At 44.5% G+C, this 27,993-nt stretch overlaps 1 protein-coding gene across 2 annotated transcripts in view; it reads right to left on the bottom strand.

Annotated features, from left to right (window-relative positions):
* The window catches only part of LOC148030213 (tRNA ligase 1-like), a 222,489-nt gene that overhangs the window by 116,738 nt on the left and 77,758 nt on the right, over nucleotides 1-27,993 (bottom strand). For both annotated transcript variants that reach the window (XM_087686482.1, XM_087686483.1), the window contains one exon: nucleotides 5,584-5,615. In XM_087686482.1, coding sequence (XP_087542608.1) covers nucleotides 5,584-5,615 — 32 coding nt within the window. The remainder of the gene's footprint in view (nucleotides 1-5,583; nucleotides 5,616-27,993) is intronic.

Below are 27,993 nucleotides of genomic sequence, written 5' to 3'. Positions count from 1 at the left end.
ATGGCTACTTATAGGCCATTTCAGCCTGCCCTCTTCACTTGTTCGCTTTAAGGTTTGTGGGAAAAATCCGGCTGAAGGAGATACACCGACAGCCCTTGTACATCTGCCCTCTTCATTTCAGCATTCATTGACTGTAAATTTCTGCGTCCTTCTCTCTCCCTTTCTCTCGTGTTCATTGTCTTTCAGTCTTGTCCATACGCCTCCACATCTGCTGCACTCTAAAAGAGCAGACCCTTGATGACTGGGCAAGGAGCGATTGAAATCACGGGATTCCAATGTTTTTGCTTCTTCTCTACAACAAATGTACATGGATTTCTTTCCCCCAGACCAAAGAGGCTTCTTATAAAGAGCTTGTGATGCAAGTGAAGGCAACACGCATGGAGGAGGCAATGCTTCAGCAAGAGCTTACACTTCTGCCCTTTCCTCCAGGTGGCCAACAGAGAGCTTTCAGATTCTTCATGTGCAAAGATTCTTCAAGGTGGAGTGTTTCTATGGTGTAATTCATGCCTTCAATCTCAAGAAGTGAGCACTTGGGTAAGATGCATTCACCCATTCTTCAAGACTTTATTCTTTTCTACTACGAACTGCAAAAATAGAGGAGTGGAAATCCTTCAAAAAAAAGCAAGAAGAGGATGCAGATACTTACTTCACTTGCTTCACAAAAACCCTAGTTATGTATCCGTTTCCCCTCTCTGATAATGAGATTCTTTCCAAATTTCTGGACAGCCCACGTAGTACCATCTCACTTGATGTGGAGGCATAAAGTCTAGATTATTTGAAGCAAGCCATAGAGTGCCAACACTTACGAGAAGCAAAAAATGCAAGAATATTGGTCAATACAACAAATCTGCTACTGCAAAAGCTAAAGACAAGGAGTCTAATGCAAAAGACAAGCCTCCAAAGAGGCAGGATCCAAGACCATTCAAGTGCCCTCAAAGTCAACCATCATTGCTTCTATTACTCCGCTAGCACCCATGGGAGATGTAGATTTTTCTTCCTTGAGGCATCATGCTCTTGTACTCATGTAGGCGAGGGATGTGGGCCATCCCACACTTTGCTCAGTAGACGGTGGAGCATCCAAAGAGCTAATCCAAGACACGTTTATTGCAAACTAACATCGCCCACACAACACACCAATTTAGCACCACCAATGGAATAAGCCTTTCACCCGAAGAGGAAGACAAAAGCTAAAAAGTACCACTTGAGAGAGCAAGTGGACAACATGGCTATCCAAGAAGAAGATTTTGAGGTTGGAGATACTCAAAACGTGGCTCCTCTTGTCAACATCGACCATGATGTAGGGGCAAGCATGACTCTATGATCGCATGGCCTTGGTATGGACTACGAGCCACTCAACAAGCTCAACGTCAAAAACAAGTTTCCTTCATTTTGGAAAGGTGAGCTCTTGGGCGACTAGCAAGATTGGTGATTTTCAAACCCTTTGAGATTTCACGGGTGGAGTATGATTTGATTCTCATACATCGAGCCTAGCAAGCTATTGAAGGTAAACATGACCTTTTCTATTTAGATGTTGCAGGATTGTCAAACCCTCCATTAGGGATGGGCCCCCCTATTGGAAAAAAAGATCGGTAGTAAATTCCATTCTTCCAACCTAATACATCCACTCCGGTGCAAGGTACACAAGTTTCTTTTTACATCCATGCAAGATTATAGAACAGATTACGAGGAAGATCGATTCCAATTTGTTCACTATCGAATAAGTCCGGATACGATCAACTTATGTCTGTAAACACAAGAAGAGGTGCCTAAAGCAAAAAATCAGAGAACCCTTCTACAAGTTTTCCTTCTCCCTCCTTTCCTTCTACCACACTTACACCATTTTCCACATCACCATTCACCATTCCACCTATACAACCACACACCACACTGCGGGGATCTTCAAACATATGCACATTCTATCCCTTTTGGTCCTCTACTTTTGCACATCTAGGTGGTGGAGATGCACCGGCGGAGACGGTTTCTCCCACGACCCAACCATGCATGAGGACCTATATGCACACGTATCCCACCCAGGCATCTCAAGCCTCACCCTATTCTCCCAACTCTCAAGTGGCCACACAATTTGCCAACATGACAATATCTAGTGGGTCATCCTATATTTTTTTGGCATGTGGAACATCCACAAGTCAATCACCTCCTTTGGGGCACATCTAGAGTCACTATGCCAAGCACTTTGATGCCTCATGTAGCACCTACTTATCCACCTTTCTATCTTACGCCACCCACCTATCCCCCTCCTCATCAAGCCATCCATCCATCTACATCAGCTACCTCTTCCTTAGTGGAGCTTCACACTTTGGACCAACACGGAATCTACCCCTCCGGAGGCCGAGATTTTGCCTTCCTTGAGGCGACCTTGGAGGCCATTCATTTCACAAGTTTCAGCTAGACATGCATCTCACTGTTCTTCTTTGGATACTTCTCCTTCCACCATCTAATGGTGAGTCTTCTCTTGGTGTTTACCAGATTTTGGTTACTTCAAAGACACTATTATTTGTGTGCTTTTGTATCATTATTTGTATCATCAGGACGATCATGTTTGTAAAAGGGTGCTTAAGCAAGTGAACAATTCCCCTACAAAGGCACTACTCAAGTAGCATCCTTGCATAGCATTTTGCAGGAGCATGACACCTTGCATTTCCCTTTGCATTATCCCATGCATTAACATCGTGTTCTTATAAACAAATATCTATGTGCATTTATCCCTTTTCAATCAAAGAGTGGCCAACTCTAGATCCACTATATTCGCAACAACTCACATGGCAATCTCCCTTAGTCCCTAGTCAACCACGATGATGCAATGCAAGCAGCAAATTTGGGATTGCATCCCATCCCTTGGCATACACGAGATGGGATAGTCTCTCCTTTCCCCCTTCACGAAGAAGAAACTAGGCCAAGTGTTCCACACACAAGATGGGCACAAATGCCTTGGAGAGGATAGACTATCTAGGGCAATTTTCTCTACATGTTCCAAGGTGATGAAGGACCCCTTGCTACCAGCATTTCAAGACATCTTTGGTTCTTGCAACAAATGCCAAGTAGCATGTTAGCAAGCCTAGCTAGTATGCTCTTAAGAGCTGTCTCTATCGAGATCAATCACCTTGTTGTCTCTATGGAGATCAATCACCTTCTTGTGAGTGGCCTATAAGGCACCGGCGAATCGGATTGGTGGCCTTGCTAACATGTCGGGTAGTTAGCAAGCCTAGCTAGTATCCTCTTAGAGTTGTCTCTATGCAGATCAATCACCTTGCTGTCAGTGGCCTATAAGGCACCGACAAATCGAATTGGTAGTAAAATCTACCCCATCCTCGCAAACATCATTCATAACACACAGAGGCCTCGTTCAAGATAGGAACATCCCAAATAATGTATCCACTTGCTTCAAGGCCACTTACTGGGCTCCGCATAATAGCAGCCAAAGGATTGTCGTGCTTCTCCTAGAATTTGAGAAGGCCTATGATAGGGTGGATTGGGACTTTCTAGATGGCAATATGGCACAACTTGGCTTTCCTCATCACAAATGGATCAAGGGCATATCTACACTATATAAGTCAGCCACCAACAGGGTACTCATCGAAGGACAAAGGGGGGCTGAGTTTTGGTTGGAGAGGTCCATTTGTCAAGGCTGCCCTCTAGCCCTATACCTCTTCCTACTCTTTACAGAGGCAATGTCCTATTTCCTTCGCTTAAGAGTGAGCCACCTACACGGCTTCAAGCTTGCGGTGAGAGAGAAGACTGAATTGGTGGACTCAAAGTGTGCTGATGACATGGCCCTCTATGTAGAGGATGACCAAGTGATGCTAGAGAGAGTGAGACTTGCATTGGAGGTGTTCTGCACGGTTGCACATGCGAAAATCGATCGACAAAAGTCGATCGATTTTCTTACAAATCCACAACAACAATCGTTCATAAAGGGAAAAGTGTTACATCCTTGGACATTTTGATGGTCACTAGTAGCATTGATCACAATAATCATTAAAGTGACCTAATGCAAATGCATTAGGGACAATTTAGTATTGGGGCAATCGAGCCACATTTATAACACTCAATGCCTTTTTGTGCACATTATATTTTGATCACTACTCTTGGCTTGTAGGCAAACGCATCCGCACATTAGGAGAATGTGGGTCGGTAGTATAGGACGCCACCATTGGGACATGGTCGTGACCCAATGTGTTGCTAGTTCCCAAGCTCACGCATTTGCCCATTTGGCTCTATGGCAAGGAGGTGAGTATAATGTCCATTCCTTTTATGTTCTTCGTCCTGGGTTTGGATTGTGTCGCGTCTTGTGTGCAGGTTGGATCCCAAGGGGACGTGTCACATGGGATGTAATTGAGAAACTACAGACTTAACCTCTCTCTCTTTTTTGAATTGTGCAGAATGCACAAGTGGATGTGGCAATAGTTGTTCCAATAGTGTAATCAGCTATACAAATAAATGGGAGCATTGCAAAAAGTGTGTGCTTCAACCCGGGTAAAAAATCATCATATCACATCCGAAAACACAATGGAAGAAAACCTTAATGACATTGGATGGGTTTTGATGATGGAGAGGGCAATGGGAATGAGAACTAGGAAAATGGTCATGCCATGTCACTATGCAGAAACAAAGAGAGGATCTACCCCCATGCACTTTATGGAAGAGTTCTATCACTATGACAACTAGAATAGTTATGGCTGACTGACTATTACCACCAGTGGACGCCACATTCTCTTACTTGGCTAAAGACCAATCGTAGAAAATCACATCTCAACATAAACTGATCGCATTTCTACATCTAACCTAATCCTTAGAGGGTGTCTCAGTGCTCACCATAACTCCTTCACATAAAGAACCTAAAAAAGAGCACTACTGACTTATCTATGGATGGCATCCACATAAAGAACCTAACAAAAAGTGCACTATAGATGGGCCTTTCAGCATATCTAAGTTCTAACATACGTGTTCCCATGATAAATTATACATTCCTATTTAGATGCTATATTTCACCTCTGATATTACAAACATAGATTTACTGTCATATGTACACTGAAGCTCTTTATTTAGATGTTCATATGTGTGGTTCTCTACCTAAGGATACCTTTAAGCATTAACTTGCACATAAGAAATTATAGACTACAGCTTTACAAACTATAGATATTTATTTGTTGTCACAGGTCTGTTAAACCTTGCAGATTCTCCATTGGTTCTTCTGAAATGAACTTTGCAACAGGTCTTACAGTATAACTCCACTCAATAAAGCTCTAATTACACCATTCTAACAAGTATACATACAGCTGAATGTCCATGCAGGAAAAGACTGCTGACGATTAATGGTGAAGACACAAACTTCCTTTTTTTTTGCATGAAGCCACAATTTATTAGTTAATAAACTACAAGGACAATAGACTTCATGCCAAAATCTATCAAAAAGTCAAAAACACTGGTAAAAATTATCACAGCATCAACAGTTGTATAACCAACTTGCAGACATATTATACAGGGTGACATAGATGCAACTTTGCTGCACATAAGTTCAAAACTCTAACAAGTTTGAGTAGGAATGGAGAGCACCAACCATACCTCTATATAAAGGCCAAAGTCCAGGGTTATACCTGTAAGAATCCACAGACCAAGAATCAACATCAAGCATAAGAAATATCTCTTCTTGTAACATTCAGAACCTCTCCTTCCCTCCGTCCTTCCCCTTTCCCTTTTTATTTCCCCTATCGTTCTTTCATCTATCCCTCCCTCAATCTTTTCCTCATGGAATGCACAACATCATCAGGAGGCTAATAGAAGATCTGGCCAGAATATTACAACCATGACCATAGACTACTTTGTGAACAATAGGCACACCCCTACATAATACCTAATGGTGCACTCTCAAATATGTTAGCAGTTGTGTGTCATGTATGGTCATCTCCTGCATGTGAACCTTAGCCTAAGTCAAACGAGGACATAAGGAGCTCTGACAGTGTTTCTGTTTGTGTCCCAAATACTTTAGGTTAATGCCCACTCCTGCATTTCACTCCAGGCAGATTGTCTCTCTCATTTCCAGGCAGACAGCATTGCCACGTGGCAGGTGCAACAATCACCTGTAAGTGGGCGGAATCAGCACAGCAGCATTTGTGACCATGCAGCTTCTAAACAGTCTAACCTGCATTAAACGCAGGTTGGCCAGCTGCTGGTCGCCATGCTTCCAGTCTTTCCCTGTTTACTGCAGCATCCCTCCACCGTGTTTCAGCTGTTCTTTGGCCAGCCCTCCTCATCACTCTTTTCCATTCTCCTACCTCCATGTGGCGTCTTCACTAACACTCAGAGCTGCATGGAGAGGCTTACTGGGAACAGCCTTGTATCATTCATATTTCTGCCAGTTTTGTTCCTTCATTCCACTGTGTTTCCCAGCCCCAAGTACAACAATTGGAAGCCATGAGTTCTGCACACACAAAGGATTACATTGTAAGGCTTTATTAAAAGCTAATGAGCCCGAGTACCAGTAATGTATACCTCGTACCTGCCTTATGGATAGGATCTATGAGAAGGTTGCTTAGTTGGAATGCATAAATATAAACCTTGTACACACCATTTCCCTAAGGAGAGACCAAAACTATTTCTGGAGACTTATGTGTTCAACAGCACATGAAGATCACGGAGAAGGCCAGAACTCATCCCTTGAGGCTTCAAGGCATCTGCACCTTCAATCCTCCAATTAATACCCATAGGGGTATTGATATGATGTCCTCAAAAATAAAAATGTGATTAATCATCACAGAGAGTTGTTTTGATTGTAGATACTGATGTGATTGTATTCGTGATCTTTAGATGCATTAGTCTAAAGTTGAATAGTATTGCGTAAATATTTTTGTAAAGAGACAGTCAAGAGCAAGATGTGTTAATATAGAAATTCGTTGGCTCTTGTTTCAAGGTGTGTAAGGTAGAGCATGGAGCTAATATGTCCTTCAGTTTATAATTATTTGGAGATGGCCCATACTGTCAAGTGAAGTTGTCCACAGGTTTATAGAGATTTTGAGTTTGTATATTTGATCCAAAACATAGAACCATATCTGAGATAACATGAACTTGGGTATAAGATTGAGGTTGAAGCTAAAGCACAGTTCAATTCAAGTCTCTTTGAGGGCTTGATTCACTCCAAAGTTGCTAGACTATGAGATAACTAGAGATGTTTTTTGGCCAGGTTAACGAAGACATTGATAAAGTGTGCCACCAAATTCTTAGGTCTGTGCAAGAGCAAGAAGGTTCATGCTTTTGCTCAAGCTATTGAAGTTTAGCAGGATAGATGGTATGTTGCTCTTAAAAGTGTTAGTTTAGTACAGAATTCTACGTAGTAGGCAGTATATTTATGTGCATTTCACGAGCTTTAGCGGGTGCCACATGTAGGCCATTGGATGACTTCATTCACACTGGCCAAGCTGAAATTTTTACGTGATCAGCCTGATCTTTGCAGCTGAAAGGCGAGATGGGTGCAGCAGCCAGCTTACATAGGAGTTTGACTTTGAGACTCATTAAGTGTAGCGGTGTAACCAACAAAGTTGTTCATACCCTAAGCCAAACTCTGAAAGTCGATGCTTCGTCTTTCTTTGATATTTCAACTGATTTCTAACTCTCTCAAGAAATGTTTCCAAATGAATCCTCACTTTGATAGGATCTAATGTAATAGCCTATATAAGCACATGTGCTCTTACTATGTGTAAGGGTTGACGTAGGACTTGGTGCCTTTGCAGGTCCTTTAGGATTCAGCTTAAACCTGTAGTGGGTACCAAGACAGTCGGATGGGCAAAATCATTCCTTATCTTGAACATCCCTATTTAGAGCAATGTTACCATCCGAATGTCACCTGATTGATGTCAACAGTAGCATTCGAAGCCTAATGGAGACTTTCTTTTAACGAATTTAGCCAAATTTCAAAAAAAATCCAAATTTGCCCACGGAATTTGGACGGAATTGAGCTCAAACAACAAAAAGCCCAAACTTTATTGGGAAATTGAAGATACGTCTCAAGAATTTTAGTGAAATTTTTACCCAAACAAGTCCCAATGTCACGTCAAATGCCAAATCAGGCCTTGAATTGGATGAATTTGGCCAAATTTCATAAAAGGCCCAAACTTTCCTGCACAATTGGGGAGGAATTGAAGGGTCACAACAAAAAGTCCCAAAATTGACAATGACCAGCAGCAAATTTTGGCAATTCAATGAAGAATTTCTTCAAATTGACAAAAATCTTGAAATCAAAAGATGAATTCATGACCAACTAAGGATAAATTTGAGAAAAACCCCAATGTTCCCCCCAATTGTGCCTTTTGCCTTGGGTTTTTTTTTGGGAGTGGAAGGGGTATGTACAGGGGCCTCAAACTAAAGGATAAATAAATAATTCCTTTTTAAATGAAATTTAAAAATTTGATGTGCCAAAATCATACAAGGCTACCAAGCCTTCATGTCAACATGCCTGTCGGGTAGGTTGAGAAGTATAGTCAGCAAACATGGCAGCAACTATTGCAACTATGATGACTAGTGATCACAATCAAGGCTGCTGCCCGAGAACAAGGCAGAGGACCGGTCACACTATGGACAGCATGTAGTTCCCAGAAGGTTGGCATGGCAGCTCACATGTCACAAAATTGCTAGAGTCCAGGCAGCTGCAAGCACCATAGTAGCAAAGAAACACGCATCTTTGGGTTCAAAATTTTCCAAACACTTGGAGAACATTTTTTGAGCAAAAATGTGAGGTTTTCTCAATTTTCAAAAATAATGAATCCCGACCTTAGGAAAATGTCTCACAATGCTATGGAACCTTAATCAGGGCCTCTTTTTTCTTCTTCTATCCTCCTCCCGTCACTCTCGGTGCTCTGTTGCGTGCAAACAGCAGTTGCTTCTCATTCCCTCAGAGTTGATTTTGAATGAGAGATTTACTTTTTCAACATTTTGCTTAGTTATTGGACTCTGTCATTGTAGTATCTATTCTCGAGAATGGATTATGACTCTAGTCTCATTTATTAGTTATGCATGACATCATGATTCAATTTGGACTTTGACAATTTGTTAGTTTGTTTTGGATTGAGAATCATGATGTTGCAACTTAACCCATTCTACATTGCACATGGGCTATGTAACATATTTATTTCAATTTTCTTCGTGTGATATGTATAGATCATGCTGTTTGAGGTTTGAATCATAGTATGGCTTGTCCAAATATTAAACATTGACATAAGCCAATAATCAATTGATTCTCATGTATTATCACTTGTGCTTAATTGGCCTTTTATTGTTAAAGAGAAAGTTGCATAGATGTTTAAAACCTTTCTCCCTGGTTTAAAATTATAAAAATTCCCTTTATTAAAGAACCCATGTTTCTTATTTTACCCTCTCTTGGCACAAACTTACAAAATACATTTCTAATGCTTCCTTTCTAAACATTTCTGACATTTCCGGCCACTATTGCAAGCACCCAAAAGTTGTCATGATGGCCAAGGGCAAAGTTAGGCACTGTCTAGGAGCAACAAAAGCATGAATGTTGGCATTGTCAAAGCAATTGCCAGTGCTATAGCAATAGCAGCAATGGATGAACTTAAAGTGATAGCCGCTAGCATTTGTGGAAGAAAAGACTGAGTGGTGGCAAGAATGGCCAAAATGGGTGACAAGTGATCATCAATCACCACTCATCAACATTGATGGAAGCCATCACACTGGCAATGGCTTCAAACAGCACTCGGCTAAGGTGTGGCAATCAATGGCAACAGCTACATGGAAATTTGTCGCAAGTAATGCCTATGGGGTAGCCACATTGATCCCACAATTGGCTCACATGTGGAGTGATTGCATTATTAATTGATAAGAGAATGAAAGATAGTGAGAGAATTCATCAATGCACAACAATACTCAATCACCAAATAGCATACTACTGAACAAGTGAGAGTACGATGCTCGAAGAGACCACAATTGCACAAAGAGAGCTTTTATAGAAAAACAAACCCTAAACGACTTAATCACCATAAGAAAACCTACTGTCATGAGGACATGTATTTTCGAAACATCACTTAACATGTGGATTAATTTTTAATCACATGATTAAGTAAATTTTACACACATGAGGTGCAACTAGAGTTAAAGTAAATTTACAAGCCCAGGACTTGAAGAAATCACAGGATGTCTCAGGCAAAAGTAGCTATATGTTATGCCGCACATGTACTTGGTGGTATCTGATGCTAGCAGCCATTGGAGGACCTTCTGAGACTGCCAAGGGCAGGACAAGACCAATCAACAATAGGAGACAGCATCTACAGGCTGTTGAGACAAGGCAGCAGCAGTAAATGACTGATTTTTTTTAGTTCTTTGCAACTACAAGCTATTGTGACAAGGCAGTAGCTACATTTGACTGATTTTCAGTCATTCTTCGTGACAAAACTCTGAATTTTCTCTCTACAACTTTCCCTCTCATCTCCCAACCATTTCACCGCTTTGCTCCGAAGATTTCTGCATTTGGACCCTTGGAGGCTGAGAAATTTCAGATTTCTCTGTTGTAAACCCTAATGCAACAAGCTGGGAAATCAAAACATCAGGGAGATTCTAAAGAAAAGAAGCCTAAAACATCAATGGGATTGGTACCCGATGTTGTTAGTGATCAGGCCAATGATGATGCTACTGAGTTGTGCAGAGCATGGGACAAAATTAGGGATCAACATGCATTGATTTTCTTTGATAATGGTGCACGAGCCAACTTTATCTCTGTTGACATGGCCGCTCGTCTAGCCATCAAAGAGGATGAGATGGGACCCATGGGGGAAGTTGGAATGGCATGTAAAGGACATGCAGAGCCTGTCACACCACTCATTGTAAAGCTTCAGTTGCACATACAAGGATATGTGGACAACGAAGAGTTCTTCATTACCCCACTTGAGGGTTATGATATATTGCTTGGTATGCCACGGTGTCACCATATGGATGCAGTGATTGATTCTTGTGCAAAAAAAATCACTATTCAACATAAGAGAAAGGTACTTATACTTGATGTAAAGTTGAAAGGTGAATTTCAGTTAGAGTCGACTTTAGTTCGGGCTCCATCAAGTTCAGCAGAGCAAGGGTCCCGAGTATTGCCTGATGCTCAAGGGGGAGATAGCACTTCGACTTCTCCAGTAATGGACACCTCTCGTATGTAGTGGATCTCGGATGTATTCAGCATGCATCCAAGGTACTGCGCTAACAGTATGTTTGCCATGAGGTCACTACTTAGTGTACTAGTCACTGTGAGATGTATGCAAATGAGTATGAGTTTCACTCGGCCATTGGAACTATACTTTTGCATCAGCTTATGATCAATTTCGCATGAACTTTTCCTCAATTTTGAGATAAAAATTCTAATCAGTTTCAGCTCAGTTTTTTATCAGTTTGAGAACCGTTTATGGTCACTTTTTGGATCAATTGTGCATTAGTTTTTGCACTGATTGTTGGTCAGTTTTCGCAATGATTTTTTGATTAGTTTGGGGTCACATTTGCAACAGTTTGTGATCAGTTCTCAAATCAGCAAGTGATCAGTTTATGATCGGATTATGCTCAGTTTTCAATAGTTTACAACTAGTTCCATGGACAACAACATATGTTGTAACCGGCCTGTTCACTGCGAAGGGCGGTAGTATACAACCAAAAATATATAAATGCTTTCACCCAATTTCACAATCGCCCACTTTACCTGAACTTAAAGACACAGAATCAAGAAGAAATACAGGAAGCTAGAATGCTCCTGTTGCCACACAGACACCTTGTTGGCCCCTAAGTTAGGCGCCCCTTGCGGTATTTCTTTATTTTTAAAAAGAGAGAAAGTACAATGGGCTGTCTTTCACCTATTCTGGGTGAAATTTGACAGCATAACAGTACAATTACTGACCCAAATCAAGTTGACCAAGAGGGGAAACTCTGCCCAAGTCTGAATCTTCTGGTTGGAGTGCAGAATTGACCATTTCAGCCTGCTGTATTTACTGGTTCGGACCTGTTCTGAAACCTGTTTACAACTCTTACTGTTCCCTATACTATTCAGCCCACTGTAATTACTGGTTCAGACCTGTTCTGACACCTGTTCTCAGCTCATATTGTTCCCTGCACTGTCCTGCATCATCTGTGCCAAGTGTCCCTTGATTCTGACATCAATTGGGCTCTGAAATACCCTCAGAACAGTCCAGAATCAGTTCTGGTTTAGTGCTGTTTCAAGCACTTGCTTGGTGAGGTTACTACCCTCACCTGTTCATGCTTGTGGGCAGCAAACAACTGCTCCTGTTCCTGGAGAAAGGAGGCTCTTGCCTCATGCAAAAACAGCATATTCCCACACAGCTGTACCTGAATCAGAAGAAAGGCCCTTGATTCTGCAGCATAATCATACTGTCAGGGAGAGGGAGAGAGAGTAGGAAGCAAGCTCAGCCCTCTGTGCATCATAGACAGGGTAGATCAGCTCTCAAGAACTCTCCATCTGCAGCAATCCTTCTCTCCCTTTCACAAATGAGCCCCCAACCATCAAAAAACTGCACGCCAGCCCTCTTTTGAAGAGGTAAGTGCACACATGTGCGCCAAGTGGCAGCACTGTAGGATATTTCCCATTCCAGCCTTCCGGTCTAAATTTCTCCATCCTCGGTTCAAAATTTGAACCTCGGCACAAACCAGAGGATTAATCCTCGTACAAAAACGAAGATAATGACACAAATAGATTCTGGGGTCCAAAAATAGTAACTCCCTAAATTTTAAGAGTTGCTTCCATTGCATCCCCACTAGTCTTCTGACCATCTTTGCAGACTATGGCTATATCCAAATCTGTAATGTAGCTCAACTGAAAGTGAATTTCCACTGATGACCCCACATGGACTAATCTCTTGAAGATTTGTCCATCTTCACTTTGGACTAGTCTCTTACAGGCTAGTTCTTCAACACACTTGTCCATATACACGTTCACAAGTCTCTTCCAGGCTTGTCAATCTACAGTGCCATCAGTCTCTTCCAGACTTATACCGGACCTTAACTGTCCAGTCTTGACTCACTAGACATTCCTATCTGTTTCACATACTGGCCATGCAACTCAGGCGTTTAGATTTCAAGAGGGATTCTTCCAAAAAGAAAAACCAAATAAAATATGTAATAAAGAAATCAACAAAAAGGTAATAGTTGTCACAGTCTTGTGACATATGTTATGATGCCATTATTGTTTTACCCATGGTTTATGTTTGGTTTTCGCTATACTATGGTTTGGTTTTGCCAGATGAGTTGAGCTCATGAAAAATGGACATGTCACATGATAATCTCGCAATGTTTTTGAGATTCTTTGTGAGTCTTATGCTATGTTATATTGGCTGGTAATTTTCAGCATATTTTGGACATAGGAATGGTTGAACAGCAGTGCGGAATGTTGTGTTGACTATGATGCCCTATGGAAATTCCGATGTAGTACTTTGCTTTTGATGCATTTAGCAGTGCAATCAAGGACGATTGCAAGGATTTCAAGGGGGAGGACTGTCATGAGGACATGTATTTTTGAAACCTCACTTAACATGTGGATTAATTTTTAATCACATGATTAAGTAAATGTTACACATGTGAGGTACAACTGGGGTTAAAGTAAATTTACGAGCCCGAAACCCGAAGAAATCACGGGATGTCAAAGGAAAAAGTTGCTATACGTTATGCCGCACAGATACTTAATGGTATCTCGTGCCAGCAGCCATTGGAGGACCTTCTGAGGCTGCCAAGGGCAAGAGAAGACCAATCAACAGCAGAAGACAGCATCTACAAGCTGTTGAGACAGGGCAGCAGTAGTAAATGATTGATTTTCTTCAGTTCTTTGCATCTACAAGCTGTTGTGGCACGGCAACAACTGCATTTGACTGATTTTCAGTCATTCTTCCCAAGAAAACTCTAAATTTTTCTTTCTCTACAGCTTTTCCTCTCATCTCCTAGCCATTTCACAGCTTTGCTCCGAAGATCTTGACATTTGAACCCTTGGAGGCTGGAAATTGCAGATTTCTCTGCTGTAAACCCTAATCTGCAGCAGCAGAAATTAGGATTTAGCAGTAGTCTCGAGAAGCGTGCCAAAAATTGGAAGCTCCAAAACTTGGATTGAACAGGGCTGAAGCTGTTTTTAGCCTATTTAAGTGGAGGGACCAACAAATAATTGAATTTTGGGCATTTTCCATCTCCATCAAAGCGGATGAAGGCCAATTGATTGCCCGAATCAAGGGGCAAATCGGATTAAAGACTTGCTAGTGATTCATCACAGCAAGGGGAGTTGGAATACCAAAAGGGATTGGGAGAATCCCATTGTAAATCAACTTCTTCTTCAATAAAACTAAAGAAATACCGAAAGGGGTGCCAATTTTGGAGCCAATCGAGTGTGCATTGTTCAAGATCAGTAGGTAAATTTGTATTTTTAGATTTGCACTAATTGTTTGCTGCTGTAATTAAGTTGTAATCACGGATTTACCACCCGTCCATGGAAGAAAGGCTGGTTTCACCTACCCTAGTGTCACTAGGGTTGTAGAGCACTAGGGATAACCACTATCTTAATAAATAATTTAAATACCTAAGAAGCTCAAAACATGGATCAAAGGGCATCAACATGAAGCCCATGAGATAGCCTATAGTCAATGGCTAGACTTTCTTGGACTTAACATTGATTTCAAACTATTGCTTCCACGTCACTCCATAAAGTGCATACCAATTAGCATAGCATGGGGCTACTATGCTCGTGATTGTACTCGGCGCATTAATCTTGACTTTGAGCTTCAAGAGTTCTCTATTAAGGAAGGGGATGGTCTGAAAGTCAAGCTGGCTGAATATAGGTGGTTACTTGCCGAGTTCGCCACTACTAGCTCTCCAAAGTCAAACGATGATCAAGTTACATTCTTCTTGAATAAGAAGCCCGAAAAGTACTTCTGTTTCATTCAACACATCATCTCCCAACCTTGATTGTCAACCTTCTGCAAGTTTGAGTGCTAGTTCTTGCGTTACGCCAGGTTGCATGATCAAGTCCACAAGAAATCCTCATCACAGCCTTATTTAGAGCAGAGGGGATTGATTGCCTCTTCTTCAGAAGGTAAAACCACAAGTGGCAAGAACTCACAAGATGTGAAGGCAAGCCAATCAAAGGGTGACTCCTCTTCCTTAGATATGGAACCAAAGAATCTAGACCTATCTGGCAGCAACTCCCTAAGAAAAAACCTATTTTGCACACACTGCCAGAGAGCATGCCATGTGGACGCGGAGTGTCGCTCCACGGCCCAAGGTCTTCCACCTAAAAAGCCTCAGCAAACCGCTGCGACTTCACAATCCGGTGGGGCAGTAACTCCCTAAGAAAAACCGGTTTTGCACACACTGCTAGAGAGCAGGCCATGTGGACGAGGAGCATCCCTCCAAGGCCCAAGGTCTTCCACCTAAAAAGACTCAGCAGACCCCTACAACTGCACAATCCAATGGAGCTACGCCTTCCACTCCTGCTTCATCTGCTCCTTCAGCACCCGTTGTCATTGTTGGACATGTGGCTCGAGTAGCCTCAACAACCCATCTCTTTCACTACCCCTGAGGGATCGGCTGATTGGTCTACAGGTTCCAAACCCGTTGCACTTTATGCATGCATCTCACCTTTCTCTCCACCTCGTCAAGCGTTCCCTTCGCAGAGCCCTGCTACTGGGCATACACGATGGTGACCACCTTCTTAGACTAGCATGTCTCTAGGTCCTTTCACATACCCTAGGTCAATCTAGCATTCATTTTTCGCACTCTTAGAGTCAAGCCCATAGGATTCATTGTCCTTAGCTTTTCCATTCTTTTGTCTTCTGCTGTATTTCCTCACACACATACACATTCATTGCATTTATTTGGAGTTAGATTTTCTTTATGTTATGTTTTTCTTTGGAGAGCATCTCACCACTAACCTCTATGTTTACAGATTCTCATCTCTTTTGCAAGGTTTTGTCTTTCAGTGTAGGGCTAACTTGCACATTGCTTTGGTCCTACCTAGGCTAGAGACATGGGGATGCGCACCGTTCCTTTCATGATTTCATCATCCTAGGAGTGCTTGCTCTTCTTCCAGCATGGCGGTTTTCCCTCCCCAGGCAGATCGTGCAGCATCTCTCTCGATGCTATCATGGCAGTGTCTTCTACCTTACTCTTATGATGGGGTCCTTAATCCACTTCATCTTCTTTCATTCCTTATGGTTCTCGGCACCATCCGAAGACCAACATCAAGTTTCTCTTCCTTCTTCGGCATCTACATTCCAGTTGAGACGGGGTTCCTACCCTTCTTTGTATTCTATAGGCTTCAGCACTTTATCTTCGACATCGGCTTCTTCTCCCTGTTGTACCTTACCCTTTGCATTGCATGATTTCATCATCTTTGTACTAGGGCGCTTGGGCAAGTGAACAAATTTCCCATGAGGGACACTGTCCAAGTGGCACCTGTTGCATGAGCATTCTTCAGCATGCAGCATACTATGCATCTCATTGTGCAGAACACCACTTGAGCGGATCCTAAGCTATTTCCACCGGCGGCTCTTGTTACTACACCACCATCCTCCTCCATCACATGGATACCTCATCACCTATTTTCCCTTGTCATCAACACCCTAAGTGGATGGGTTAGCTTGTTCTATTTTGTGATGTGTTGGGTGTTCCCTCCCTACTCCCGTCTTCTGAGTCACTATTACTCAATCGGCCTTATTCCATAAAATTTAACTCACTTATTCAAAAAAAAAAAAGGGTTCCATGTGGTTTCATCCGCCTTTGTAGGGCTTGGTAGGCCACTGGGCAGCTGACATGCACCCTTTGTCTGATGCCCTGTCCTCTCTGGGGTGACTACTTCAATTCCCTTGATAAGATAACCATCGCCTCTGTAGTCTTGGTAGGCCATTGGGCAACCGATGTGCACCCTTTGTCCGATGCCCTAGCTACTTTGGGGTGGGGACGTGTTGGGGTCAATAAACATCACAGTAGCTAGCCTAACCTTTCGGCTCAATTTTGGGCTTGAGAGGGGGTGTTGAGCTAAAACACGATTTTCAGTGGATTAGCATTCTTAAACAGCCCCAAAACACAATTAATTAATGAAAAACCCTAAAAAGGGGAGCGGTCCGAGAGAGTTTCAGTGGCCTCCCAAAAACCCTAATTTTTGGGGCACCCTTCCACATCTATAAATAGGCACGCTGCCCCCATTCAGCCTTATCCCGTCTATGCATGTCTCTCACTCCATGTGCAGATTTCAGCCATCAGCCTCCTCCCACGTGGCTGTCCAGCCCTCGAGACTGCTGCCACTCCATCTGTGTTTGCTCCTACTATTGGCGCCTTCATCCATGCTGACGTCTGCCGCTAGCGACATCATCATCTGCTGCAATCTGATCATCCAGTCATCGCCAGCCACATCAGACACTGTTTCAGCCTGCGTCTACACTTGCGCAGCCTAGGCGTCAACTATTCATCATCCTCCGACAATTTCAGATCTGCCGAATGGTGCAATCGTTGGGCAAATTAATTAACCTTGTTTGCTGTCTGGGACAGCCACCAGCCATCACACACACTCCTACTATTTGCGTTTGCTGATCAGCATCTGCTGTCACTTGCGTTTACAGCATCTACCTCCTCAGAGACTCCGACTGGTGGTCACATACTCGGGATCCGTCTCCGGTGGACATCACACTCCGACATTGCTCTGCCCTTGAGCACACTGTACACTCTAACATTCATTTACAGCATTCATTCACTTTAGAGTTTTGTTCTCTCTCTCCCTTCTTTTGTTTGTGTTTGAGTTTTGAGTTTCGCATTTAGGGTTTGAGTTTTGCCCTCTGTGTCTGTGTGTCTCTCGTTGTGCTTCTATCGTGGTCGTACACTCTATGTGTCCTCAGTGCAAACCCTAGCAGTTTTCTTCACATCTATCACCCCCATGGTCCGCCCGAGAGCCACCAAGGGGGAATGGAGTTCACCCTCCAGGCCAATGGCTAAGCGCATTCACATGCCCCGTAGCTCTTCTTCTTCATCAGCAGCTTCCACTCCAAACAAATGCCTGTTCGGTCAGTCACAGGTTTCCCAATGAGTCTACACCTAGCATTCTGGAACGTGAACAGCCTCCACTACAATGGGGCACGTGGTTCCAATAAATTGATTGTTCAACAGGAGCTGTAGCCTGCCCTTGCCAAATGGATCGACATCTTACTTCTTCAAGGCACAAGTTCACCCCATCCCAGGCCCATCGGCTGGGGAAGGTACTTCCAAGCAGCTCACACACCTACTGCGAGTACTCCATCGGTGCCCACGGCAGGAGTGGAGGTGTATGCACCTCTATTGGCCTGAGCCTTACCACCTATGTGCGAGACCAGAGGACGATTGTGGCACGGAGGGTCCTATGGATCAGACTAGATTTAGGGGACTCGTGCCTTGGAGTCCTCAATGTTAATGCTCCTATTGAGGTTAGGGCACGCAGTAGGTTCTGGCTGGAGATTGCAGTAGGACTTCCAAGGTGGACTCTTGGATTGCTAGAGGAGACTTCAACTTGGAGGCCTTAGAGGACCAGCAGGGCAAAGGAGGCAGAGATTACCAAGGTATGGCAGGGGAGGAGCAGGAGGCATGGGACGTCTTTCTCCTCGCAGTAGAAGCATGTGATGATAGGAGGGACCTAGCTTTACACAAGAGAGAGAGGTCATTGGACTTCTCTTGGACATATAGGCGGCTCCGCCATGCTCTTTTAGAGCGGCTGGACTGGTTCTATGTGGGAGAGTGGGGGTGCTCTCGAGGAGGCCAAGTAGGGCAGTTGGCTAGCACCACTTTGTCTGATCACTGCCCGGTTCTCCTCACACTTGACTCGATCTACAAGAGGGAGGAGGTGAGGAGGCAAGTAGAGCAGCTCTGGACTAGAAAGTGGGCCAAGGTGAACCAAATCACAGAGGAGGTTGCATAGGTCTTAGCAGAGTCAAGTAGGATCTGCCAAGAGGCAACCTTACACAGGCCAAGCAAAAGAGTTGAGAGGAGGAGAGAGCACTCCGGCGAGACCTAGCAGCTACTCAGAGACTACTCCAAGAGGCACCAACGGATCCCACTCTCCCTACGCAGAAGGTGCGTGCATGGGCAGCCCTCGCCTGTCTCAAGAACAAGCGCGCGGAAGGGGGACACGATGTGCAAGGAGTTTTCTCAAGTGCATCAGCCTCGCACCTCAAGAGATTAGATTTGCAGCCTCCGTGATCAGTACAGGAGGATTCGTTACAGCCCAAATGAGGTGATGGAGATTGCCACTGACTTCTAGAGAGAGCTTTTTCAACAGGAGATAGTCTCAACCAGAGTACAGTGTGATAGACAACAGGTCTGGGATTGCATTTCGTCCCTTGTCATAGAGGAGATGGGACGCTCCCTCCTAGACCCCTTCATAGAGGAGGAGCTAGCTGAGGCCTTCAATGCACAGGATGGGCAAAAATGCCCGGGAGAGGATGGTCTTTCTAAGGCCTTCTTCACTAGCTACTGGGAGGTGGTGAAGGACCCCCTACTACTGGCCTTTCAGGAGATTTCTAGCTCACAATGGATGCTAGGGAGTTTATTGGCAGGTCTTGTCAATCTTCTCCCTAAAGGGGGAGGTCGGTTGGAGCTGTCCTAGTGGAGACCGATCACCTTGTTGTTAGTGGCCCACAAGCCACTGGCAGAGATGATCGGTAGTCAACTCTGCCCCGTGCTTCTAAACATCATTCATGACACCCAGACAGGTTTTGTCCAAGATAGGAGCATCCTAGACAATGTCTTCACTTTTTTCGAGGCGATGTCTTCACTTTTTTCGAGGCGACTGAGTGGGCTCAACACAGTGGTCAAGGATTGGCAGTACTCCTCCTGGATTTCGAGAAGACCTATGACAGGGTTGACTCGAACTTCTTAGAGGGCACCACGGCGAGGTTGGGCTTCCCCAAAGCATGGATCTATGGGGTTTCGGCACTTTACAGACCAGCCACTAGCAGGGTTCTCATTGGTGGCATGAGAGGGGAGGAGTTTCAGCTAGTGAGATTTGTCCAGCAAGGCTTCCCTCTTGCCCCATATCTATTCTTACTCTTTGCGGAGGCGATGTCCTACTTCCTCCGCTCATGTGTGAGCGGGCTACAAGGCCTTCGACTTCCAATGATGGAGGAGACTAAGCTGCCGGACTCAGAGTATATAGATGATACTGCTCTTTATGTAGAGGATGGTGAGCTAATGTTGGAGAGAGTGAGACTAGCTCTGGAGGTATTTTCCACTGCAGTTGGAGCGAAAATCAACTAGCGAAAGTCGGTTGGTTTTCTTACAGATCCGAACTCTAGCACGGAGTGGGGTGTCCACTTGAGGTTCAGATGGGTGAGCAGGGAACAAACCGCCCGATATCTAGGGTTCTGTGTGGGACTCAACATCACTCCTACCCAGCAATTTCTTCCAGTTCTCGACTCTATTAGGCGAAAGCTGACCTACTGGAGCACTGTCCGCCTTTCCTTAGCAGGTCGAGCCTTAGTGGTCAACCAAGTCCTACTAGCGACGGCTTGGTACATCGCCTCTTGTTGGTGCTTCTCCTCCTCTTGTGTGGTTTAACTTTGCCACCTACTGCGAAGTTTTCTTTGGGCTGGCTCAAACGGTTCCAGCGATTCCCGAGCCAAGGTAGTGTGGGCGACCATCATCCAGCATCGATCTAAGGGAGGGCTTGGAATCACCGACCCAGAGTTCTAGAGCTTGGCCCTTTTGGGCAAGCTAGTGGTCCGTGGTCTTACACCAGGTGGGCAGACTTGGAAGGCCCTTCTACAAGAGGGTCTCCAAGAGTACAGATTGGCGATGGTTGGAGACCATCCTTGAGATACTATCAGGACCTAGTGGGAGGTGTACAGGATGACGGATCAAGAGGTGTTGCAGCAGGCATCAGGTTGTCAGCAAGGAGCTGAGGTGAGGAGGGAGATTGACTCAACAAATCCCTCAACAGTGGCTAGACCCCCCAATCTGAGAGCCGGTGGAGCTTGGTGAGGTGTGGACTGCTAGATTCTCACCGGCAGGTATCCCCTTACAGGTGGCACGTAGAGTGGGCGGTGTCCCCTATGGGACTTTTTTCAATGTGCAGGATGGGAGGCATTTGGTTCTTGACAAAGAGCAACACAATGAGGAGATTGTTGTTCTTCCTTGGAGGAGGATTCGTGTAGTTGGACTCTAAGGGAAGACCTAGCGATTGGACCCTTATGTGCCCTGGGAGGAGTTTCGAAAGTGGCGCCTTTGGATGTGGGAGAGCAAGCCACTTGATGAGCTGGAGTGGGACCCTGGAGAGTGGCTATGACCGGCCACTAGGGTCGCCAAGAAGCCATTGAGATTCTTGAAGTACACGACCAAGATTGGTAGACATGTACTGATGGAGGAGGACATGGATTGGGTGCCTTTGTGTAGCAGATACTGGGTAGAGCATAGCATCATGGATGCCTTCCTTTGGACACTCTGGCATCACCTGTGGACAGCTGGAGGCCGAGAAGGGCGTCATATTTCCTTTGGCTTCTGGCACATGGGGGTCTGGCTATTAGGAGTTGGTTGGCTCAGATACAACAGGATGGAGGTTGTAGCGTTGCCCACAGCAACACTTGAAAACTCCAAAGCACTGCCTTAGGTCTTGTGAGGCAGCATAGCTCGGTGTGGAGAGGAGTCTGCCGTATTCTCTACGGTGTGGCACCCAGCCTTGGATGTATCTCGTGGGGGGCTTTTTGCTAGCAGGCAGTCATCCAAGGCCGTCACCTTTTGTATGAGGCCAAGATGCAAGACATGATTTTTCTCATCAAGACTAGGTCTTGTGCAATGGTCAGCTTGAAGGCTTTACCGAGCAGCCAAGTATTGGAGCCCAAAGCAGAACGCTCAAAGGTATGAAAGATCATAGGGATTCTTACAGAATGGCACATTTGGAAGGCACGCTGTCGGGTGGTTTTTGGCGGGGAGTGCCTTTCAGTATATGTGACTTTGGCAGAGCTTTGGATCTCCATCATCCACTCCCTCCGCGGCCGTTGAAACCAAGTGCAGGGCGAGTCTCGAGCTCATCAGGAGCTCCGTCTTCACTTTTTGCTCACTTGGGGCGGCCATGACCTGTTCTTCCCGATGCACGCGAGCAGCCCCAGATGGCGATAGACCCCCCTCCATGGCTTCTTACCCCCAGACCACCTTGAGAGGCTTGTACACATGATGGATTTGTGATTTGCATCAGCTCCAGCTCTAGTCTGTTGAGCATGTGCACTTCGTTGTAATGACCTGTTCTTCACGATGAAGGCAGGCAGCCCCAGATGGCGATGCACCCCCCTCCATGGCTTCTTGACCCCATCCCCCCCAAACCACCTTGAGAGGCTTGTATAGATGATGGAATGTGATTTGCATCAGCTTCAGCTAGTCTATTGAGCATGTGCACTTCGATGTAATCAACCTTCTGAGTAATATAATTAGCCACATTTTACTTGCCAAAAAAAAAATATTGAAGTTCTTCACTCCAACCTTACAATGCTCTTTTTCTTTTTGTAGCGTAAAGCAATGGAGCACCCTAGCAGCTGGCAGATGGCGACAAACAAGAGACTGATTGGCAGGGCGATGCTGGAACACCCTAGAGGCTGCAAATGGTGATAGAGAGCAATGGGACAAAACTGGCAGTGGCCCGTGGGCACAGAACTGGCAACAAATAGGATTGCACATGCCACAAGCAGCAGATATAGAGGCTGGCAGGCAACTAGGCAGGCAGACAAAAGGCAACTGGCAGCGCAGACCAAAGGCAGCCAGTGATGCACATTTATAGTTGTTAGGCAGCTGTAGAAAAGGCAGCCAAGGTGCAACATTGACAGCACTGCTAGCAAGCAAACCTGGTCTTCAGCAGCTCCTCCGAAACCAACGGCTCCTCCTCCCTTTCTAGCTGAGCAGGCTGAGCTGAGCTAGCAGCAATGCGGACCTCAAACCAGTTGCATTGTCTAAGTGGTCATGAGATACAACCTGCATGTGTGACTCTAATACCAACTGTTGGATATGAAGGTGAGAGAGAGGCAAAGAACACAACACAATGCACTAGAGTGGGCAATAGTCCCACACTAAAAAATTTAAGTACTGGAATAAAATGAATGAAAGTACAATAGGTCTAAAGTTAAGACCCATCCCTAACTCAACTAGAGTTAAACTAACTCTAGAGATAGTGACACAACTTACTTAGTTGTGTCTACACCACACTTGCCCTCGCACATGGTATTAACAGATCCTTACGGTACCATATGGTATGGACTTGTACATAAAAACTGCCGTGTTTTTTCTGCCGCGTCTATGCACACTCCCGCAATTGGACAACTCCTAGTGCATGTTTTTTGGCCCATTAACCATACTCTTCTCCTCCCCCACATCCTTCCACACCAAATCAACAAGCATTCTCAAGCCTCTCTCTCTTTGAGCAAGCTATCTATCTACCAAGCGTATCCCACCCCCTCACTCTCTCTAACTTTCAAGCCTCTCCCTCTCCCACTCCCTCTCAAGGCTCAAGCCTCTCACTATCCCTCTCTCTCTCTCTCTCTCTCACCCAGGTCCTGAACTTCCAACTTCCAAGCTTGAAGCATTGGCCCTCCATCAACATCATGACTTATGAGAAGCACAAGGTCTTCAATTTGCATGCCATCCATGTGGAGAGGGGCAGAGGCAATCCTCTCTTTCTCTCAACGTTTATGCCTCAATGAGCAATTTTCACAAAAAGTCGGTGCCATTGTTATTGTCATGACTTCGTTTTATACAATGTTACATATGAGTAATTGCGAGGGGCCCACCAAGGGCCTTCTCATTCACTTCTTTAGATCCGTATTGGTGGAGGTAAGGGCTTACATGGTGATCACAAAGACACAACGTGCACATGTTCTACAAATAGCAGAGAGAAGATGGGTATGGATGCATAAGCCCATCCATGGTTTTGCAGCATTGGTACATTCGGCCTTTAAGTTGCCGGCGGTCATGGACGATAGAGAGCTCCATTCGGACCAGCTTGTATATTTGACTCGTATGGTCCCTATAGATGACCACAATGCAATGTTGGAGGAGATAGGATGCTATGCAAATGCAAGAGATCAGAGGGGGCGTGTGGCATTTGCTTCTCCTACTTGTTGGACGAGAGAGGTGAATGTTAATACATTCAAGTTGATGGGCCACACTCTTCTGAGTGTACATCAAGAGGTCGATGAAGAGGAGGAGATGATCTTTGTAAAGCTCTATAACGAGCTTACAGCAATAGATATTTGTGAAACTCATAGTTAAAGTGCTCATAGGCGAAAAGTTCAAGTACATAGCAACAAGGGCATGGTCATTCGACACCCTCCAACGTCGAGGAGGGGTGGTTCGAGTGGCTTGGAGAAACATGTGAGGCACCCCCCCCATCTCCCCGAGCACCACCTACACAATCGGTGCCTAGGGAGCCATCATTTGATGATGATAGTAACCTCATCACTGCAGATGAATAAGAGAGTGTCTTATCATGCGATGTCAAGGAGTCATCTTCAAACTCTCTTGATGAGCAGTCAAATAGTTATGATGATGATGATGATGATGCCTCATCAAAGCCCTCTCTCTTTTTTGTGTCATTGATGATTGTATCCACTATGGTCCTATTCTAGTTGTATTGCATGTTGCACATGCGACCCCGAGGGCCTTAATGTTGTTGTGCAAGGATCGAGACAGAGGTCAAGTCAGACTAAGTGCAAAGTTCAAAGTAGGACAAGTGGGCAGAAGGAGTGAGAGCACGACACACAAAGTATTTTGGTACAATGACAAGATGTACCACTTTAGGTTTCGATAATATATATAAAGTACAAGTGTAAGGATGCATTCACACCCACACATCGTAAAAGGCACAATGAGCCTTTATTCCCAACCACCTCCTAGCTAAAGGCAACATGCCTAAAGATAGAGGAAAGAATCAGCTAAGTCTATGTATGTACAAAGCTGAAATACACATATACTATCCAACCCCCATCACTTGGCGGCAATGAGCAACCCGCTCTGTTGGAAGACCCTTCGTCAAAAGGTCTACAAGGTTATCATTTGTATGTACCTTGACAAGCTCAATGCTCTTGCTATCAAGTACATCCCTGATAACATGATACTTCACCTGTATGTGCTTTGTCTTTGCATAAAAGATAGGATTCCGTGCTAGCACGATAGCACTCTGACTATCACAGTGGAGGATAGGAACCTCTGTAATGCCATGCTCTCTTGCCAAACGTGAAAGCCATAAAGCCTCTTTACATGCCTCAGTGGCAGCCACATACTCTACCTCTGTAATAGACAATACAACACACTTTTGCAACTTGGATATCCAAGAGATTGCTACCCCTGTGAACGTAAACACATCCTGAAGTAGACTTCCTGCAATCAGGATGACCAACATAGTCTACATCTGTCCAACAACAAATGGCTTCTACTTCCTAAAGCAGATACGCAAATCCTTTGTGCCCTTATTAAGGTATCTCATAATACCCTTCACCGCTTTCCAAAGCAGATACACAAATCCTTTGTGCCCTTATTAAGGTATCTCATAATACCCTTCCCTACTTTCCAATGCTTTTTGCCAGGATATGTCATATACCTACTAACCATTCCCACCGCAAATGCAATGTCAGCACGTATAGCAACCATAGCGTACATCAAGCTACCAATAGCTGAAGCATAAGGTATCTTGGTCATTTCACCCTTTCCATCATCAAATGCAAGGTTGCCATCTGCACTAAGTTTCACATATGGAGGCAATGATATACCAATGACTTCCCCCTCCCCTACATATTAAAACACTGCAAAAACTTAGTAACATACTCCTGTCGTGACGGATAAAGAAGACCCTTCGATCTATCTGAGTATACACATGCCAAGAATGTGATTGGCCTCACCAAGATCCTTCATATCAAAGCTGTTGTGTAAAATTTGCTTCAAGGAGCCCAAGGCATGAACATCCCTGCCTGCAATCAGCATGTCATCCACATACAAAACCAAGAGAATAAGGCTGCCATTTGCTACCTTCTTTGTTGGGTATTTCACTCATGCCTCACTCGACTACACTCATTTAGGAGTGGCGGTGATCAGTAGGACACTGGGGCACTTTTTACTCTCGCTAGGAGAGGTTTTTTCCCCCAGACTTATGGTATTGTTTCATATGTGCTTATGACACACACTTACGGGCACTTACCGTGTTCAGGTGTGAACACCCCCTACAACCCTAAGGTTTAAGGGTTGTACCTTGTACTTTCAGATCACACTCTTTCAATCTATTGCATTGGGTGTCATGTTTCACTCTCATACTATCTACTGGTTTTCTGTGCTGAGCTTCAATCCTGTCCTCTCTCACATTTGGTATCAGAGCAACATTGGCTCTGTTCAGCTGAGGCTTAGTTCAGCTCATCTCTGCTCAGTCTCTGGGAGCTTCTAGCTCATTCAGCACGACCTACAGCAACTTGACCAATGCCCCACCAATCTTCAGCTGCCTGCGTTTGTGGCAAACACAGCCCCTGAGCCGTCCGTTTACCATCTGCCACGCCAATTCAATCTGGCCCGCCACTCATCAGACGTACATCAGTCACTGCGCTTGTCAACAATCGACAGTCACCTCACTTGGACTAGCGCCCATCTGGACCAATGCCCTTGTGTTGCGCTCGCCTGGACCAACGCCCACCCACTTGGACTCTGCCACAGGTGCACCCACCCGACGCCTCCTGTTCACCTGTCGTTCATGCCTTTGCCTTGCGTCGTTTCGTCCCTGCTCGTCCGCTTGCCCGACGTCCCATCAGTTGCCGCACGCTCCGCCCATCAGTCACGCTGCCTGACACAGCCGTCTGTTAAACTGCCTCGCCACATCGGTCGCAAACAACCCGTCTGAAGTGCCAATCAACCCGCTTGGCACTTGCCGCCAGTCAACCCGAAATTTTTTTGGTAATTTTTTTAAAAAATCTTAATTCCAGCATAAATTTCTAGAAGCAGGGATTCCTATGCAACAAGCACAGCATTCAGAAACGTGTCTGGGACACTTCGGAAGCAGAAGGGCATTATTCATCAATTAACTACTGCTTATACTCCACAGCAGAATGGGGTTGCAGAGAGAAAGAATTGGTCACTCATGGAGATGGCCAAATGTATGCTAAAGACAGAGCTTCCCTCACAGTTTTTGGATGGAAACAGTCGTGTGTGCTTGCCATGTTTTGAACAGATGCCCCACCAAAGCTTTGAAGAAAATTACACCTTTTGAGGCTCGGAACAGCCGGAAACCTTCTGTTGGACACTTTCATACCTTTGGGTGTCCTACATATGCACATATTTCAAAGGTACTCAAAAAAAAGTTGAATAACAAAGCTGTTAAATGCATTTTTGTAGGATATAGCAGTGAGAGCAAAGGCTACAAACTCTATGATCCTGTGGCTACAAACTCTATGATCCTGTTTCTAAAAAGGTATTTGTCGATAGGGATGTACTCTTTGATGAAAAATCAGAATTGTCCCTGGCTTGTTTAGACACATATCAGGCTGCCCGTGATGTATTTGAAGGGCTGCTTCCCATTACATTTGTTGACTCGGTTGGAATTTTAGAAAGTGAACTCAATGTTCAGCAAAGTGCTCCTTTGCAAAATGCAAAATCAGCCATTGGCTGATCTGAATATTCAGCAAAGTGCTGAAACTAAAATTCAGCAAACTGCCCTTTTGTTGAAATTTGCCTCTAGTGTGCAATGCATTAGAAGACTTGTTTATTGAATTATTTTGCATGTTGAGTTCTTCCATCAGCAAAGAACTCTGCACAGCAGAATATAACAACTGAGCATTTGAGTTACTCAAAGCTATCCTGAAAGTATCCCAACTTTCAGGTAAAGTGTATAGCAAGAAGGTAGCTTTGAACTCATCATCGATATGAGAGTCCAAAGCAATCAGCTAACTGAAAATGAAATTGAACTGGTTCAAATGTATAGACATGGCTGTACCTTCCTTCATGCGAAAGTCCCTTAACTTTTTCAAT

Source organism: Lygodium microphyllum, chromosome 10, assembly GCF_053477565.2.
Source record: "Lygodium microphyllum isolate KBCC chromosome 10, Lygodium_microphyllum_v1.1.10, whole genome shotgun sequence".
Taxonomy (NCBI): Eukaryota; Viridiplantae; Streptophyta; class Polypodiopsida; order Schizaeales; family Lygodiaceae; genus Lygodium; species Lygodium microphyllum.
This window is presented reverse-complemented; position numbering and strand designations above follow the sequence as displayed.